Here is an 18,760-nt window from a genome sequence, read left to right on the forward strand (position 1 = left end):
CTATTTACAATTGCCTTGCAATTCAAATACAATTTAAATGGATTTTATTTTTAGATCTTTTGGGTTGCTCTAAAGTTCATGTGGAAAAATAAATGAGGGCCGGGCGCGGTGGCTCACACCTGTAATCCCAACACTTTGGGAGGCCGAGGCAGGTGGATCACTTGAGGCCAGGAGTTCGAGACTAACCTGGCCAACATGGTGAAACCCCATCTCTACTTAAAAAAAAAAAAAAAAATACAAAAATTAGCTGGGCATAGTGGCATGCACCTCTAGTCCCAGCTACTCAGGAGCCTGAGGCAGGAGAATTGCTTGAACACGGGAGGCGGAGGTTGCAGTGAGCCTAGATCACACCACTGCACTCTGGCCTGGGCGACAGAGCAAGACTCCATCTCAAAAAAGCAAACAAAAAAATGGACAAAATTTAGATATGGAGAAAAATAATTTGAACAGCCAATGAATAAAATGTATCATAAATCTATAGTACGTAAGACAGGGTGATAGCAGTGTTAACAGTACCACAGGGAATAATGGAGCAGAACTAGTAGCCCAGAAAAATAGAAATAACATATCTAGACAGTAAGTATATGATCAAAGTGTAACTTAAAATCAGTTGAGAAAGATGGTTAGTTATATAAAATGACACAGAAATATCAAATGATTTGGAAAATGGAAAATTTGATTCTTACCTCATGCTATGTAACAAAATATGTAATTGTAATATACAGGTTGAATATCCCCTATCTGAAATGCTTCAGACCAGAAGTGTTTTGTATTTTAGATTTTGGAATGTTTGTATAATACTTACTGGTGGAGTACCTCTAATCCAAATCTCTCTAATCTGAAATGCTCCAATGAACATTTCCTTTGAACATAACCTTTGAGTGCCATCTTGATGCTCAAAGTTTCAGATTTTGGAGCATTTCAGATTTTGAACTTTACCTTTAGTGATTTACATATGTACCGAAACACATTGCTACACTCTTCTTTCTTATCACGTTCCCAATTTTATCCAATAGCGACCTTGCCATCTCCAGTGTGGGACTGCCATACGATCACATGTGCCACCTGACTGTTACTGCCAGTGCCCAAGTACAACCCCCAGGGGCCCAAGGACTGGTCTTCCCAGAACCTATGTTTGCTGCTCAGGGGATTAAGGACTGATATGACTAGAGCCTGCTGGTATCCATATGCATGCCACCTGGGCTCAAGGACAGACCCACTTTGGGTCTGGCTCTTCATCTTCATCACTAGGAAAGTAATACCAAAGCCTCCACAAACAACTGCAGCCTAAGCCACTGAGGAAATCTCAGACACTGCTGATGATTATAGCTGAATAAATTACACAGAGACTATGTGGCTGCTCCCACCCAAAACTCCAAACACTCTACTTAATTGATGCTGTAAATCTACTGTATAAAATTAGAAGTCATTATTATAGGAGGTGCACGGATATCACTATAGGGACACAAAAAAACATGAAAAAGAAAAGAAACATGATACCTCAAAGGAACATAGTAATTCTCCCACAGCACACCCCAAATAAAAAGAACTTTATAAAAGACCTGAAAGGGAATTCAAAATAATGATTGTTACAAAACTCCATGAAACACAGAGAATACAAGTAGACAATATAAATAAATCAGGAAAACAATTGATTAGAATGAGAAATTCAACAAAGAGATAGATATAAAAAAAGAGCCAAATAGAAATTCTTGAATTGAAGAATTCAATAAAGGAAATAAAAAATACAACCAAGATCTTCATCAGTAGACTAGGCAACAAAAAGAAGTAACTTCTGAGTTTGGGAATAGGTCTTTTGAAATAACCCAGACAAGCCAAAAAAAAGAAAAAAGAAAAATAGAGAAGAAGATTTAAGAAAGTCTGTGTGACATGTGGGACACAATTAAGCAAATACATATTTGTGTTTTGGGATTACTGGAAGGAGAAGAGATGAAAAAAGGCATCGACAACCTATTTAATGAAATAATAGCTGAAAACTTTCTAAGTCTTGGGAAAGAAATAGACATCCAGATACACAAAGCTCAAAGATTCCCAAATAGATTCAACTCAAAAAGTCTTCTGTGAGACATATTATATTCAGATTTTCAAAAGTCAACGGCAAAGAATGCATTATAAAAATAGCAAAAGAAAAGTGTCAAATCACATGTAAGGGAATCCCCATCAGACTAACATCAGTTTTTTTTAGCAGAAAACTTACAGGCTGGGAGAGAATTGGATGATACATACAAAATGCTTAAAGAAAAGAACTGTAAGATAAGAACACTTAACTCACTATAGCTATTCTTCAGAGATGAGGGAGAAATAGTCTTTCCCAGCCATGCAAACACTGAGGGAATTCATCAACACTAGACTCCTTGCTTAAGAGAGTCATATATCTGGAAGCCAAGAAAGCTATATCTACCACTGTTAAAACACATAAAAGTGTAAAACTCCCTATAGAGCAGATACACAAATGAGAAAGGACGCAAATATTGTTATTACAGAAACCCACCAAACTGCAAAGATAAACAGAGAGGAAGAGAGGAACAAAGCAAGTACAAAACAATCAGAAAATCATCAACAAAATGACAGGAGTAAGTGCTCACCCATTAGTAATGACCTTGATTATAAGTAGTGTAAATTATCTAATTAAAAGTTATAGACTGGCTGAATGGATTAAAAAATATGCTGCCTACAATAACTCACTTCATCTGTAAAGATACACAGTGACTGAAAGCGAAGGGATTGAAAAAAAATGTATATAAATGAAAAGCAAAAGTGTGCAGGAATAAGCTATACTTGTATCAGTCAAAATAGATTTTGTCAAAAAAGATAAAAAGAGACAAAATCATTATATAGTGATAAAGGGACAAATTCAGCATAAGAATATAACAGTTTTAAATGTATGCATGCCCAATGCCAGAACACCCAGATGTTTAAAGCAGATATCTGCAAGGAGAGAGACACTCCAATATAGTTGTAGTTGGAGAATTTAACTTTCAGCATTTGTCAGACCATCTAGCTAGAAAATTGTCAAATAAATATCAGTCTGAAACTGCATTGTAGACCAAATGGATCTAACAGACATTTATAGAACATAGCATCCAGTAGGTGCACAACATACATCTTCTCTTCAGCGCATGGAACATTCTCCAGAATAGACCATTTGTTAGGCCAGAAAACAAGTTTCAACAAATTTTCAAAAATCAAAATTATATTAAGTACCTTTGTAGCTCACAATGGAGTAACACTAGAAATCAACAATAGGAACTTTGGGAACTTTTCAAATGATATGGAAATTAAACAGCTTGCTTCTGTAATGTACAATAAGTCATGAAGAAATTAAGAAAATAAAAAAAAATTTCCAAAATGAGTTAAAGTAGAAACAAAATATACCAAAACCTTTGGAATATAGCACAAACAGTACTAGGAGGGAAGCTTGTAGCAAAAAATGCCTACATAAAAAAATAGATTGCAAGTCAAGAACTTAGTGATGTATCTTAAGGAATTAGGAGAAGAACAAACCAAACCCAAAGTTAGTAGAAGGAAACAAATAATAAAGTTCAGAGCAGAACTAAATGAAATAGAGACAAAAAAAGAAGACACATTGCTGGGTGAGGTGGCTCTTGTAATCTCAGCACTTTGAGAGGCTGAGGTGGGAGGATCACTTGAGGGCAGGAGCACTTGAGGACGGGGTTCATGACTGGCCTGGGCAACATAGTGGGACTCTGTCTCTATGCAAAATAAAAAGAAATTGGCTGAATGTGGTGGCACACATCTGTAGTCCCAGCTACATAGGAGACTGAGGTGGGAGGATCAATTGAGCCTGAGAAGTCAAGGTTACAGTGAACTCTGATCATGCTGCTGCACTCCAGCCTGGGTGACAGAGCGAGACCCTGTCTCAAATCAAACAAACAAACAAAAAACAAACAATATGAGATTAAAGAAATAAAAAGTTGTGGTTTTTTTTAAAGATTAAATTGATAAACCATTAGAAGAAAAAAAGAGAGAAAACCCAAATAAATAAAATTGGAATCACAAAAGGAGATATTACAACTGATACCACAGAAATAAAAAGGATTGTTAGAGGCTAATTATGAACAAATGTTTGCCAACACATTGGAAAACCTAGAAGAAATGAAGAAATTTCTGGACACTTAGCTACCAATATTGAATCAGAAAGAGCAGGAAACCTGAACAGACCAATAATGAGTAAGGAAATTGAATCAGTAGTAAACAGTCTTCCAACAAAGAAGGGCCCAAGACTGGATGGCTTCACTGCTGAGTTCTGCCAAGATTTTAAGGAAGCACTAACACCAATTCCTTTTAAACTATTCCAAAAATATGAAGAGGAGATAATTCTTCCTAACTCATACTACAAGGCCAGCTTGACACTGATACCAAGACAAGAGTAGGACCCAACATAAAAAGAAAACTTAGACCAATATTCCTGATGAATTTAGATGCAGAAATCCTCAACAAAATAGCAGCAAAACAAATCCAACAGTACATCAAGAAGATAATACACTATGATCAAATGGGATTTATTTCAAGGATGCATAGATGATTCAACATTCACAATCAATAAAATCTATTATTTTAATTTTCCATAAGCCATGTTTTTAAATAAGAATGATATTGTACATTAGACATAAAGTGACTGTGTTTTAGTTAGCATTCTTAGAGCTAGCTTCATAATCCAATTTAAAAATATAATCCAATTAATATACTTGCAACTTGAGTGCAAGTATATTAATTTTTATAACTGTGTCCTGTATGCTATTCAAATGAGCTAATTGTAGTTATTCTTAAACCCAATGGTATTGGTTTCCATAGTATACATGTTTTTTTTGTTGCTTTTCCTGTTAGACCTTCAAATACTTACTTTCCATAGTTTCTCTGACATAAAAGCTCCCAGTTTCTATCTTCAACAGTTCAGGTCTTGGGATATCTATTGTTTTGTTTGTTTTTATAACTTTTATTTAGAAGAGTTACATCCTTTTTAGCTTATTTAATGATAAAAGTTCACTTTTTATACTTCTGTATTTGAATGAATTACTGCCCCTAACATGGACCTACTCTTGGTTTTACAGAGAGAAGAGAAGAGGAAGATGCTGAAGAGAAGAAATCAATTAAGAAAAAAATTAAAGAACTTAAGTTTCTAGATTCTAAAATTGCCCAGAACCTTTGTAAGTCTCATATTCCAATACCATTGAAAGACAGTGGAAATAATTCTTTAAATGATTTCATTTTCTTTAAGACCGATTATTCATTATTTGCTATTTTCATTTTGTTATTATATGCATGATAAATACACAGATAGCTCCTTTAGGTAAATTATGGGATTAAATGCTTCAAAAGATAAGTGCATATTAGAAAATACAAATAAGAAAAGGTTTTAAAATGAAATTCTACCTTTCATAACTGAAAAAAAAACTACTCTTTAAAGTCCCTTTTTTAAAATATAAAAATAAAGACTTAAGGAATTTAGGTAATGACATCATATTTGAAAAAAAATCGGTAATGTATTGCTTCTTTTACAACTCTGAATTTCTAATATTTGTGATACTTGGCTACGCATAAAGGAGGTTAGGATATTAACGGAAATAAGGATAGTGGGTAAAGTGAATTCAGTTATCGCATCTGAGCAGTTGAAAGCCTTTTCTCAAAAGTTCTGAGTAGAAATATTTTAGATTTAATTACTGTTACAGGAGCTAAATACGAAGTATTGAATTATCTTCTTGACCAAGTTACTGTGAAAGAAGAAGGGAAATAGTTTTGCTCTTAACTCATTTCTAACTACTCTAAATTCATCAAAGGTAGTTATGCTTAGAGATGATACACTGTGGTCTGTAATATCACTTTCTGATGGTGCAAGAGGGATATAAATAATGTGGAAAATCTAGAGTGATGAAGAATTAACATGGTTTTTAGTCTGTCCCTCAATTATTGCATGCCTTAGCTGAGCTTTTAGCAAATACTGGAATAAAACAGTTCTTCAGTGAGAGGATAAAGATCTATGCTACTGATTAAAGAGGGAGTTACGTTAGAGGCAATGTATCCAAATGGTAGAGTTGGCATTCCTTTTATGAAAATTTCAGAACCTCCTCTCCTTCGTAATTGCTTTGATCTAAACTCGTCCCTTTTCTACAATGCAGGCCTGCCAAGATCCCCATGGATAGTATGGTGGCATTGATGTATTGTTTAGTAGTCAATTCTCTATTTCCGGGCACTGCTGATTACACATCTCTGCCCCTGTCAAGTTAGGAGTCACCAAGTGACATGCTTGGACCAGTGAAGATGGGAGTGGAGATAATGTCACTTTTTGGGTGGAAGCATTTCATTGGTGGTTGAAGAAGCTCCCCCTGGCACCCAGAATGGCATTCAGAGTGGTGTCCATCATCCTGATATAGAGATCATAATTAATAGAGCTCTGCATTTCTGGTTTGATGAACATGTGGTCTTCATGAGAAATAATTTGTGTGTGTTGCTTAGACCACAGAGATTTTGTTTGTATTTGTTTTTTGTATGATATACATATTTTAGGGAATTTCCCTCCCAAAAGAATTTAGTCTCAGTTCAAAGCACTGTGTTTTGAACTATGTCAGATAATGTCAAAAAGTTCTGTATCTGTGATCTAAAGAGATGATTTTGTTTTGAAGAATGTTCATGAACTGCATTACAATTTAGTAGTGTTGATTCTAAATAGTCTTGTAATAGTTCCTGAAGAAATATAATGTTTAATAGAATTCTTTCTGGATGGGTCAGCTGTGATAAGTTAGCCTAAATGTCCATCTCAAAGTTAAATAACTTTTTGAACAAGGTTATTTATTTATGTATTACAGAACAAGTTCTACATGGGATTTCAAATTTAGTTAAAACAGCCAACAAATACTGATTACCTTTGTTTATTAGTTATGTATTTGGCCTTTAATCTTCACTACAATCCCACCAGGTGGGTATTAGCATTGACAGTATAGACAGGGAATCTGGTGGGTGTAGCAGTTAAGTGATTTCACTAAGATTGCTCATTTTGAAAATATTTTAATGTTTATATAGTTTAATATATATCTGTTCCTTTTTACAGATAACAGAATAACATTTTTATGGAAAAGGATCCTGTTTGCTTTGTTTCATTTAGCTAGAGTATATATATCCTATTCATTTAATTGAGAAACATGTTTTAAAGTGTAAGATGAAAAGATACAGAATTTATACCATGTCATGTTATGATGTAATCCATTTTTAAGATTATTCTTGCCCTCTCTGATGGTAGCAGGCATTATGATTTAAGCTTTAAGAAGCTTTAGCAGCCTATAATCTTTATTGTAATTATAGTTTGATTCACAGCTGGTTTTTGTCATGAAATTTAGAGTTTTGAGAGTCTGAATTCTGAGAAGAGTCTTAAAACTGTTTTAGATTGAGATAAATTGAAATAAAACAGTGGTCAGTAGTAGAATACTGATACTGAAATGGAGAGGTTCATTTCTAAAGTTGATTGAAGAGAAATATTATGGTTGTGTAATAGATTAGAATTTTGGAGAAAGAATCTAAAAGTCATTCATTTGTCTACTTGTTTATTTAAGAGTGTTTTTGGTTTCCTATATTTTTGAGTTCGTAAAGGTTTTGGCCAAGATTCTGGGCACATCATGAAGGATAGAATTCCAGGCACTCTAGGATCAAGAGAAGGCTCAGGAGTTTTGTAAGATTCATTTGTTTTACCAGATTTGTTTCCACTGGCGGTAACAGCTGTAAAAGGAGGAACTCTGGAATGTACACATTATCATCAAGGTTTAAATATTTGTAAATTTCCTAGCAGAAAACAAGCATGACTGGCTCCAAAATCTGTACACTTTACACTTTCAAGCTGAATCCAAAGCTTCCTATTGGATCTGTATAGTCATCTTCTGAAAGATAAAGATGTATGTTAGTAAAAAGATTCCTTTTGATCGATCTCTTGGACACATTAACTGAATATCTCTCATTTTCAGTAACTTGAAGTATTTAGAAAATGTATATTTGTCTTCTGAATTGTCTCTTAGGCATCAGGTCATTTTCAACTCTTGTATTTTTTTTTTTGTCCTTAGTTGTTATAACAAATGCTTTCCAAAAGACAGTTTATTCATAAACTATTTTTTAAACCCTAGTTTGATCTTTATATATGTGCTAGGTACTACTTTAATTATAGAATATCTCAAAGGAGTGAACAAATGACAACTATAGGAGAAAATAAAAGAATATTCCATCTGTAAAGCAAATTCTACTATCACCATTGTATCCTTTCTGCTTTTTCTTGTTTTTATTATTTGCTATTATATTTAGCATTATGTTATGCTATCTATTTGTTTATCTTATGTATTTGTTTGTTTATTTACTTTTTTGAGACAGAGCCTTGCTCTACTCTGTCACACAGCCTGGAGTGCAGTGGCATGACCTCAGCTTACTGCAGCCTTCACCTCTTGAGTTCACTCTCATGCCTCAGCCTCCTGAGTGGCTGGCTGTACAGGTGTACACCACCACACCTGGCTAATTTTTTTTTTTTTTTATTATACTTTAAGTTCTAGGGTACATGTGCATAACGTGCAGGTTTGTTACATATGTATACTTGTGCCATGTTGGTGTGCTGCACCCATCAACTCGTCAGCACCCATCAGTTTGTCATTTATATCAGGTATAACTCCCAATGCAATCCCTCCCCCCTCCCCCCTCCCCATGATAGGCCCCGATGTGTGATGTTCCCCTTCCCGAGTCCAAGTGATGTCATTGTTCAGTTCCCACCTATGAGTGAGAACATGCGGTGTTTGGTTTTCTGTTCTTGTGATAGTTTGCTAAGAATGATGGTTTCCAGCTGCATCCATGTCCCTACAAAGGACACAAACTCATTCTTTTTTATGGCTGCATAGTATTCCATGGTGTATATGTGCCACATTTTCTTAATCCAGTCTGTCACTGATGGACATTTGGGTTGATTCCAAGTCTTTGCTATTGTGAATAGTGCCGCAATAAACATACGTGTGCATGTGTCTTTATAGCAGCATGATTTATAATCCTTTGGGTATATACCCAGTAGTGGGATGGCTGGGTGATATGGTACATCTAGTTCTAGATCCTTGAGGAATCGCCATACTGTTTTCCATAATGTTTGAACTAGTTTACAATCCCACCAACAGTGTAAAAGTGTTCCTATTTCTCCACATCCTCTCCAGCTCCTGTTGTTTCCTGACTTTTTAATGATTGCCATTCTAACTGGTGTGAGATGGTATCTCATTGTGGTTTTGATTTGCATTTCTCTGATGGCGAGTGATGATGAGCATTTTTTCATGTGTCTGTTGGCTGTATGCATGTCTTCTTTTGAGAAATGTCTGTTCATATCACTTGCCCACTTTTTGATGGGGTTGTTTGTTTTTTTCTTGTAAATTTGTTTGAGTTCTTTGTAGGTTCTGGATATTAGCCCTTTGTCAGATGAGTAGATTGCAAAAATTTTCTCCCATTCTGTAGGTTGCCTGTTCACTCTGATGGTAGTTTCTTTTGCTGTGCAGAAGCTCTTTAGTTTAATTAGATCCCATTTGTCAATTTTGGCTTTTGCTGCCGTTGCTTTTGGTGTTTTAGACGTGAAGTCCTTGCCCATGCCTATGTCCTGAATGGTACTACCTAGGTTTTCTTCTAGGGTTTTTATGGTATTAGGTCTAACATTTAAGTCTCTAATCCATCTTGAATTAATTTTCGTATAAGGAGTAAGGAAAGGATCCAGTTGCAGCTTTCTACTTATGGCTAGCCAATTTTCCCAGCACCATTTATTAAATAGGGAATCCTTTCCCCATTTCTTTTTCTCTCAGGTTTGTCAAAGATCAGATGGCTGTAGATGTGTGGTATTATTTCTGAGGACTCTGTTCTGTTCCATTGGTCTATATCTCTGTTTTGGTACCAGTACCATGCTGTTTACTATTAGTTTACTATTAGTGTGTAGAAATCGTACTGATTTTTATGTTGATTTTGTGTTCTGCAATTTTACTGAATTTATTTGATCTAACAGTTTGTTGGTGGTGTCTTTATAATTTTTTTTATTTAAGCTTGTTTTCTGCAAGCAAGTACAGTTTAACTTATTTCTGCCTTTTTTTTTCTCTTGCCTAATTGCCCTGGTTAGGACTTCAAGTCATATGTTTAACAGAAGTGGTGAAAGTGGAATCCTCATCTTCCAGATTTTGTAGGAAAAGCTTTTAACTTTTCTCTATTTGTTATGATGAAAGCTGTGTGTTTGTCATATATAACACATATATTTATTGTGTTGTGACAAATTTCTTCTATTCCTAATTTGTTAACATTTTTTATCATAAAAGAGTGATGAATTCTGTCAAATTATTTTTCTGTCTATTGAAATGATTATATGATTTTGTCCTTCATACTGTTAATAGGATGTGTCACATTTATTGATTTACATATTTTGAACCATCCTTGCATCTCCGGAATGAATCCTATTTGATCATGGTGATTGATCTTTAAATTCAGTTTGTTGAGAATCTTTGCTTCAGGGTTAGTGAAGCAAACTTGCAGGTTTTGGTGTCGGGGGAATGCCAGCCTTGTGGTGTGAGTTTGGCAGTATTCTCTACTCTTTTATTGTTGTTTTGAATATTTTCAAAATAATTGGTAATAGTTTTTACTTACATGTTTGATAGAATTAAGCAGCAAATATATTAGATCCTCAGCTTTTCTTTGGTGAGAAACTACTTATATACTGATTTCAGTTTCCTTACTGGTTATTAGTTTATTCAGGTATTCTATTGTTTTATAATTAAATCTTGATAAGTTATAATTTTCTAGGATTTTATCCATTTTTTTTTTCTAGGTTATCCAATTTATTGATGTATAAGAAATCATTCAAAATAGTCTCATAAATTCTTTTTATTTTTGTGGTGTCAGTTGTAATATCTTTTCATTTATGACTATATTTATTTGAGTCTTCTTAGTCTAAATAAACATTTGATTATTTTGTTTATTTTTCCAAAAATCAACTTTTTGTTTTTTGTTTTCTTTTTTTTTTTTTTTTTTGAGGCGGAGTTTCGCTCTGTCGCCCGGACTGGAGTGCAGTGGCCAGAGCTCAGCTCACTGCAAGCTCCGCCTCCCGGGTTTACGCCATTCTCCTGCCTCAGCCTCCCGAGTTGCTGGGACTACAAGCGCCCGCCACCTCGCCTGGCTAGTTTTTGTATTTTTAGTAGAGACGGGGTTTCACCATGTTAGCCAGGATGGTCTCGATCTCCTGACCTCGTGATCCACCCGTCTCGGCCTCCCAAAGTGCTGGGATTACAGGCTTGAGCCACCGCGCCTGGCCGGTTTTCTTTTTTTTTCTTTTTTGGTATTTTCTAGTCTCCATTTCATTTATTTCTGATTGGATCTTTAATATTTTCTTGCTTCTAATAATTTTGGGTTGAGTTTGTCTTGTTTTTCTAATTCCTGCAGGTGCAATGTTAGGTTGAGATTTTTTTTTTTTTTTAATGTAGACATTTATTTCTATAAGCTTCTCACTTAGATCTGCTTTTGCTATATCCCATATATTTTAGTATATTATGTTTCCCTTTACATTTTTCTAAATAAATTTTAAAATTGAAGACTTAATTTCTTCATTGACCCATTGGTTATTTAGAAACATGTGGTTTAGTTTTCATGTATTTGAAAAGTTTTTGAATTTTCTTCTGTTATTGATTTCTAGTTTTATTCCATTGTGGTCAGAAAATATACTTGATATGATTCTAGTCTCCTTAAATTTGTTAAGACTTGTTTTGTGGCGTAACATATGATCTGTCCTGGAGAATGTTCCATATGCAGTTGAGAGAAGGATGTTTATTCTGATTTTGTTATGTGAAATGTTCTGTAAATATTTGTTAGGTCCTTTTGGCCTAGAGTTCATTTTCTATTTAATGTTTTTTTTTTTTTTTAATTTTCTGTCTAGATGATTGTTTTATTGCTGAAAATGAGGTGTTGAAGTCTCCTAATATTATTGTATTGAAATGTATGTCTCCCTGTAGATCTATTTGCTTTGTATATTTAGATTCTTTGGTGTTGGATACATTATACACACACACACACACACACACACACACACAGACATACATATATATACACATATGTATGTTTACAAGTGTTACATCCTTTTGCTGAGTTGATTACTTTATTATGTAATATCCTTCTTTGTCTCCTTTTACAGTTTTTGGTTTAAAGTATATTTTATCTGATGTTAATATAGCTACTCCTGTTCTCTTTTGGTTTTCATGTACATGAAGTATCTTTTTCTATCTTTACACTTGGGTTGTATGTGTCTTTACGGGTGAAGTGAGTCTTCAGTAGTCAGCATATTGTTGTAGTTTTGTTTTGTTTTCATTCAGCCACTGTCTTTTAATTTGAGAATTCAATCCATTTAGATTCTAGGTAATTATTGATAGTGAAGGACTTATAACTACCATTTTGTTGATTGTTTTCTAGTTGTTTTGTAGATCCTGTTTACTTTCTTCCTTTATTTCTGTTTTCCTTTGTGGATAAGTGATTATTTTCTAATAATATGTTTTGATTTTTTGCTTTGGATTTGTAGTGCATTTAGTGTAGATTTTTGCTTTGTGGTTATCATGAGGCTAACTGAAATATTTTTTATAGTTAAAACAATTTATTTGAAACTGATAACCTTGATCACTTATAAAAAAAATAAGACTACATGTTAATTGTACTCTCTCCTTCAATTTTGAATTTTTGATGTCACAATTCACATCTTTCCATATTGAATATTCCTTAACAATTTATTGTAGTTACTGTAAATTTTAATAGTTTTGTCCTCTGTTCTCTCTTTTAAAGATATAAGTGATTTTACATTACCACCATTACATTATTAGAATATTCAAAATTTGACTATGTACTTACTTTTACTGGTGAGTTATACTTTCAGATATTTTTGTGTTTCTCATTATCATCCTTTTCTTTCAACTGGAAGAATTTCATTTAGCAATTTTTATAAGACAGGGCTGTTGATTGTGAACTTCCTTAGCTTGTGTTTGTCTGGGAAACTCTATCTTTCCTTGATTTCTGAAAAATAAATTTTTATGGTACATTATTCTTAGTTAGAAGTTGTTTTTCTTCAGCACTTTTAATATGTCATCATATTTTCTCCTGGCATGTAAGGTTTCTGTTGAGAAGTCTGCTGTTAGGTATACTGGAACTCTCTTGTTTGCTATTTTATTATTTTCTCTTGTTGCTTTCTGGATCCCCTCTTTGTTTTTCATCTTTGACAGTTTGATTATAATGTCATGGTAGTATTGGATTCAAATCATACTGGACACCTTTTACCTTCTCATATCTGGATATTTATATCTTTTTCCAGGTTTGGAAAGTTTTCTGCTGTTACTTTTTAAAATAAGTTTTCTACAATGTTATCTACTTTCTCAAACCTCAGTGACACGTTTTTGCTCTTTAATGCTGTCCCATAAATTTCACATTTTCTTCATTCCTTTTCATTCATTTTTCTTATTCTCTTACTGAATACGTTTAAATGAATTGTCTTTAAGTTTACAGATTTTTTTTCTTCTGCTTGATCACTTCTACAGTTGATGCTGTCTATTGAATTTCTCATTTTGTACCTTGTATATTTTAGCTCTAGTATTTCTGTTTAATTTTTAAAAACTATTTTCTTTGTTAAAAATTACTATTTTTTTTAATTTTCTTGAAGTTCACTGAACCTTTTTTGTTTTGATTTTTTTTTATTATTATTATACTTTAAGTTCTAGGGTACATGTGCGTAACGTGCAAGTTTGTTACATATGTATACTTGTGCCATGTTGGTGTGCTGCACCCATCAACTCGTTGGCACCCATCAACTCGTCATTTACATCAGGTATAACTCCCAATGCAATCCCTCCCCCTTGCCCCCTCCCCATAATAGGCCCCGGTGTGTGATGTTCTCCTTCCCAAGTCCAAGTAATCTCATTGTTCAGTTCCCACCTATGAGTGAGAACATGTGGTGTTTGGTTTTCTGTTCTTGTGATAGTTTGCTGTGAATGATGGTTTCCAGCTGCATCCATGTCCCTACAAAGAACACAAACTCATCCTTTTTTATGTGTGCATAGTATTCCACGGTATATATATGCCACATTTTTTTAATCCAGTCTGTCACTGATGGACATTTGGGTTGATTCCAAGTCTTTGCTATTGTGAATAGTGCCGCAATGAACATACGTGTGCATGTGTCTTTATAGCAGCATGATTTATAATCCTTTGGGTATATACCCAGTAATGAGATGACTGGGTCATATGGTACTTCTAATTCTAGGTCCTTGAGGAATCACCATACTGTTTTCCATAATGGTTGAACTAATTTACAGTCCCACCAACAGTGTAAAAGTGTTCCTATTTCTCCACATCCTCTCCAGCACCTGTTGTTTCCTGACTTTTTAATGATTGCCATTCTTACTGGTGTGAGATGGTATCTCATTGTGGTTTTGATTTGCATTTCTCTGATGGCCAGTGATGATGAGCATTTTTTCATGTGTCTGTTGGCTGTATGCATGTCTTCTTTTGAGAAATGTCTGTTCATATCACTTGCCCACTTTTTGATGGGGTTGTTTGTTTTTTTCTTGTAAATTTGTTTGAGTTCTTTGTAGGTTCTGGATATTAGCCCTTTGTCAGATGAGTAGATTGCAAAAATTTTCTCTCATTCTGTAGGTTGCCTGTTCACTCTGATGGTAGTTTCTTTTGCTGTGCAGAAGCTCTTTAGTTGAATTAGATCCCATTTGTCAATTTTGGCTTTTGTTGACGTTGCTCTTGGTGTTTTAGACATGAAGTCCTTGCCCATGCCTATGTCCTGAATGGTATTACCTAGGTTTTCTTCTAGGGTTTTTATGGTATTAGGTCTAGCATTTAACTTTTTTTTTTTTTTTTTTTTGTATTTTCTTGAAGTTCACTGAAATTTCTTAAACTACAGCTTTGAATTCCTTGCCAGATAGTTCATACATGTCCGTCTCTAGTGTGCATCACTGGAGCTTATTTTTTCCCTTTGGTGATGTCATGTTTCCCTGATTGTCTTTTTGCATTGTGGTCAAGTGTTGCTGTCTACACATTGAAGAAGTAGATATTTATTCCATTCTTCTCAGTTGGACTTTATTTTAGGTCATCTTTCAACAGTAAGTCTGTCTAGGGTTTCTGAGTAGACCCTCTGGTATGGATTGCTGTTGTTGGTGTAGTACTAGGGAGTGCCCTAAGCCTAGAAGTGCTTTGGGTGGTGCAGCCCAGGCTGGAAAATTTTTGGCTCCCATAGCTGACCCAGCATCAGGCTTACTTTCATGGTTCCTAATGCTATTGCAGTTCTGGGTGGTTCCTGAAGCCCACGGCTGCTGTTGCCTGTTTGCCGCTAAGTATTTTCTGTAAAGGAAGGTCGCTGCAGTCATCTGTCAGTGATATGGGCCAGAACTCGAGTTTTTCTCAAGGGACCATTGGATTCCTGTCTGGTACCAGTGTCAGTTTAGATGGTTAGATTGCAGGTACCTGTCAGGAATCAGAGTCCATGAGCATTTTATACTGGTAGATTTGTTGTTAAGCACAAAGGCAAATTTCTATGTTAACTTCCCTCTCTATTTTTCAAGTGGACAGTATCTTTTTTTTTTTTTTTTTTTGCTCTACTGGCTGACATTGTGGGAGGGATTGATACGGGTAATGTAAAACATTCTTTACATCATCAATGTTTCTTTTTTAGTATTAGTCTATAGTAGGTGCTATGATTTTTTACTTGTTTTCTCTCTGTTGAAGGTATTTTCTTTCACATATGGCTAGTTCAAATTCATGTTTCTGTGAGGGTGGAGAATTACTGGAGAGCCCTACTTCACCATCTTCAGTGATTATATTTTTTTGCATGTTCTATTATCTGCTATGGAGTTATCTTTTGTAATTTTACAAATCTCTACTACTTTTTTTTTTTTTTTGAGATAGAGTCTCACTGTGTCGCCCAGGCTGGAGTGCAGTGGTGCAATCTTGGCTCACTGCAACCTCTACTTCTTGGGTTCAAGCGATACTCCTGCCTCAGCCTCCCGAGTAGCTGGGACTACAGGTGCATGCCACCACGCCTGGCTAATTTTTTATATTTTTAGTAGAGCTGGAGTTTCCCTATGTTAGCCAAGATGGTCTTTATCTCCTGACCTTGTGATCTGCCTGCCTCTGCCTCCCAAAGTGCTGGGATTACAGGCGTGAGCCACCGCGCCTGGCCAAATCTCTATTTACTCTTATACCATTTATATATTTTATCTTGTTCTTGGGATATTAAGGATTATAGACATCTGTGAGTTTTATCATAATTATTTCATATTTAAGACTTCTTGGGTTCAGAACTGTGTGTATTGGTGATATGAACACAGATGGTGCCCTTGTTAACCTGTAGGTGATACATGATAGTCTCACAAATCAGGTATACAACCTCAATACAGAACAGAAGCTGATCCTGTTTCCTGAGTTTTATAAAAAATAGTCATCCTTTGATATCAGAGGGATTGGTTCCAGGACTCCTGATGAATACCAAAATCCACAGATGCTCAAGTTCCTTATAGTCATCTTTTATATCTGTGGTTTCTGTATCTTTAGATTTAACCTACTGTGGACTGAATGTGATCCACGGTTGGTCAGATTTGTGAATGTGGAACCCACAGATATGAGGTGTTGAACATATTGTCTTTATCTAGAAATACACATACTAGATGACATAGACATTCATTAAACAAAAAAGAAAAATAATAGACTATTGATTTGCAGGTGCTGAGTATCGTTAAGAAGTGACATCTTGAATGTAGAAACATAATAGTAGAATAAGGGGTGAACTAGCAAAAGCATTGTATCTGTTGCTGTGAAAATATCCTACTTCAGTAACTTTTGAGAAAATCATAATAATAGTTGATATAAGAGGCATCCAGAAAGATGTGAATAATGTTTAGAATTCTCAGTAATAACATATTTTACTGTCTATTACATTTGGATCATTTTCAATGAGAATTTGTTTTCTAAAATTGGATATTTTAAGCTTTGGTTACATCTAAAGATTTCTCTAGCATACTGTTTACAATGTTTCTGAATAGTGAAGTGCTACTATTACTTGTAAAAGTGTTAATGTACTGCTTAGCAGTTTTCTTAAAATACTTTTTGCTGAACTCTTTTCTTTTTTTTTTTTTTGAGGTGGAGTCTCGCTCTGTCGCCGGGACTGGAGTGCAGTGGCCAGATCTCAGCTCACTGCAAGCTCCGCCTCCCGGGTTTACGCCATTCTCCTGCCTCAGCCTCCCGAGTAGCTGGGACTACAGGCGCCCGCCATCTCGCCCGGCTAGTTTTTGTATTTTTAGTAGAGACGGGGTTTCACCGTGTTAGCCAGGATGGTCTCGATCTCCTGACCTTGTGATCCGCCCGTCTCGGCCTCCCAAAGTGCTGGGATTACAGGCTTGAGCCACCGCGCCCGGCCTTGCTGAACTCTTTTCTAAGGCTAGAATAGATACAAGCAACTAACACCTATGTTTAGACAAATATTACACGCACCTATTGTGGTTTTCTCATTATTTTCATTACAATGTGATGTTTTTATTGTGTACCTTATTTCATTTTTTGTTATCACATGAAAACTGGCATCATTCTTATGGTAGATAAATAACTGAGCATTTAAAAATCAACCTTGGATCCAGTGCAATAACACAGGACTGTTGTTTAAACACTAGTTTTAAAACTAGAGAAGAGTATAAAATGTGGTAATGAAAGTTTCCCCCATAATAATTATATTAAATGTTTGAATTCTCTTGTTTTCTGAATTTATTTTTGATTTTATAAATAGAACTACATCTGAATTACTTTTTTAAACCTTATTCATTATAAACCTTTCTCTCTTTCTTCCTCTTAGCAATCTTCCTGAGCTCTTTTCGGGTGCCATATGAGGAAATCAGAATGATGATATTGGAGGTAGATGAAACACGGTTGGCAGATTCTATGATTCAGGTAAACAAACAGGCACAGCTTAAATTTCAATATTTCATTGCAAGCTTCTCATTAAATAGAAATCTGTAAGTGAAGCAAAATTCTTCACCCAAATCATTCAACTGGAAAATCATTGCTGCATAATTAGTTTTAGCATAACTTCTGTATTGCCAGGAGATAAAGCTACATCTTCTCTTAACTGCTCATGAAATATAATGCTATCAAATGATTACATTTTAAGTATTTTAAGTTATTGTTTCTGAAAGGCAAATTGTTTAATTTTACGTTTTTGTTATACTTTAGGTTATTAATGTGTTACTTAAAATTTGTTTCTATAGCCCTTTTAGAATGTGTTTTTCTTTGGCTTGTGAAGATATTATTATATGGTTTAGAAGATTGAGGGAGTTTTCATTTGCAGTTACCTTTACTAACAATTCTTCTTTGAGTCATTTGGGCTCCTATGAGTATTAGAGATTGTTTACATAGTATTCTGAATTTATTCAGAAGGCTAGAAGATTTTTGTTAATGATTTTTATTCATAGTATTTTCAAATGAGTGCTAGCATCGTGTTGAAGTTATTGCTGAGTTCCACATAAGAAATCAATAATGTATATCTTGATAAAATTTAAAGTTGGAGAATCAAAACACAAATTATATAGTGAGAGATTATCTTCAGCTTACCATCTTTTGTTCTGATAGCGGATATATTTAGGAAAATGATTACTTAGCCATATAAAGAAACCAAATATTTGTTAGTGCCAACAAGCAATTAAAGTTATTTTGAACATTTTAA

At 34.7% G+C, this 18,760-nt stretch overlaps 1 protein-coding gene across 2 annotated transcripts in view; it reads left to right on the forward strand.

The window, feature by feature from the left end:
* The window catches only part of DIAPH3 (diaphanous related formin 3), a 512,593-nt gene that overhangs the window by 241,739 nt on the left and 252,094 nt on the right, over positions 1–18,760 (forward strand). For both annotated transcript variants that reach the window (XM_033177601.1, XM_033177602.1), the window contains 2 exons: positions 5,094–5,189; positions 17,894–17,988. In XM_033177601.1, coding sequence (XP_033033492.1) covers positions 5,094–5,189; positions 17,894–17,988 — 191 coding nt within the window. The remainder of the gene's footprint in view (positions 1–5,093; positions 5,190–17,893; positions 17,989–18,760) is intronic.

The sequence above is a fragment of the Trachypithecus francoisi genome, unplaced genomic scaffold, assembly GCF_009764315.1.
Source record: "Trachypithecus francoisi isolate TF-2019V2 unplaced genomic scaffold, Tfra_2.0 Lachesis_group18, whole genome shotgun sequence".
Classification (NCBI taxonomy): Eukaryota; Metazoa; Chordata; class Mammalia; order Primates; family Cercopithecidae; genus Trachypithecus; species Trachypithecus francoisi.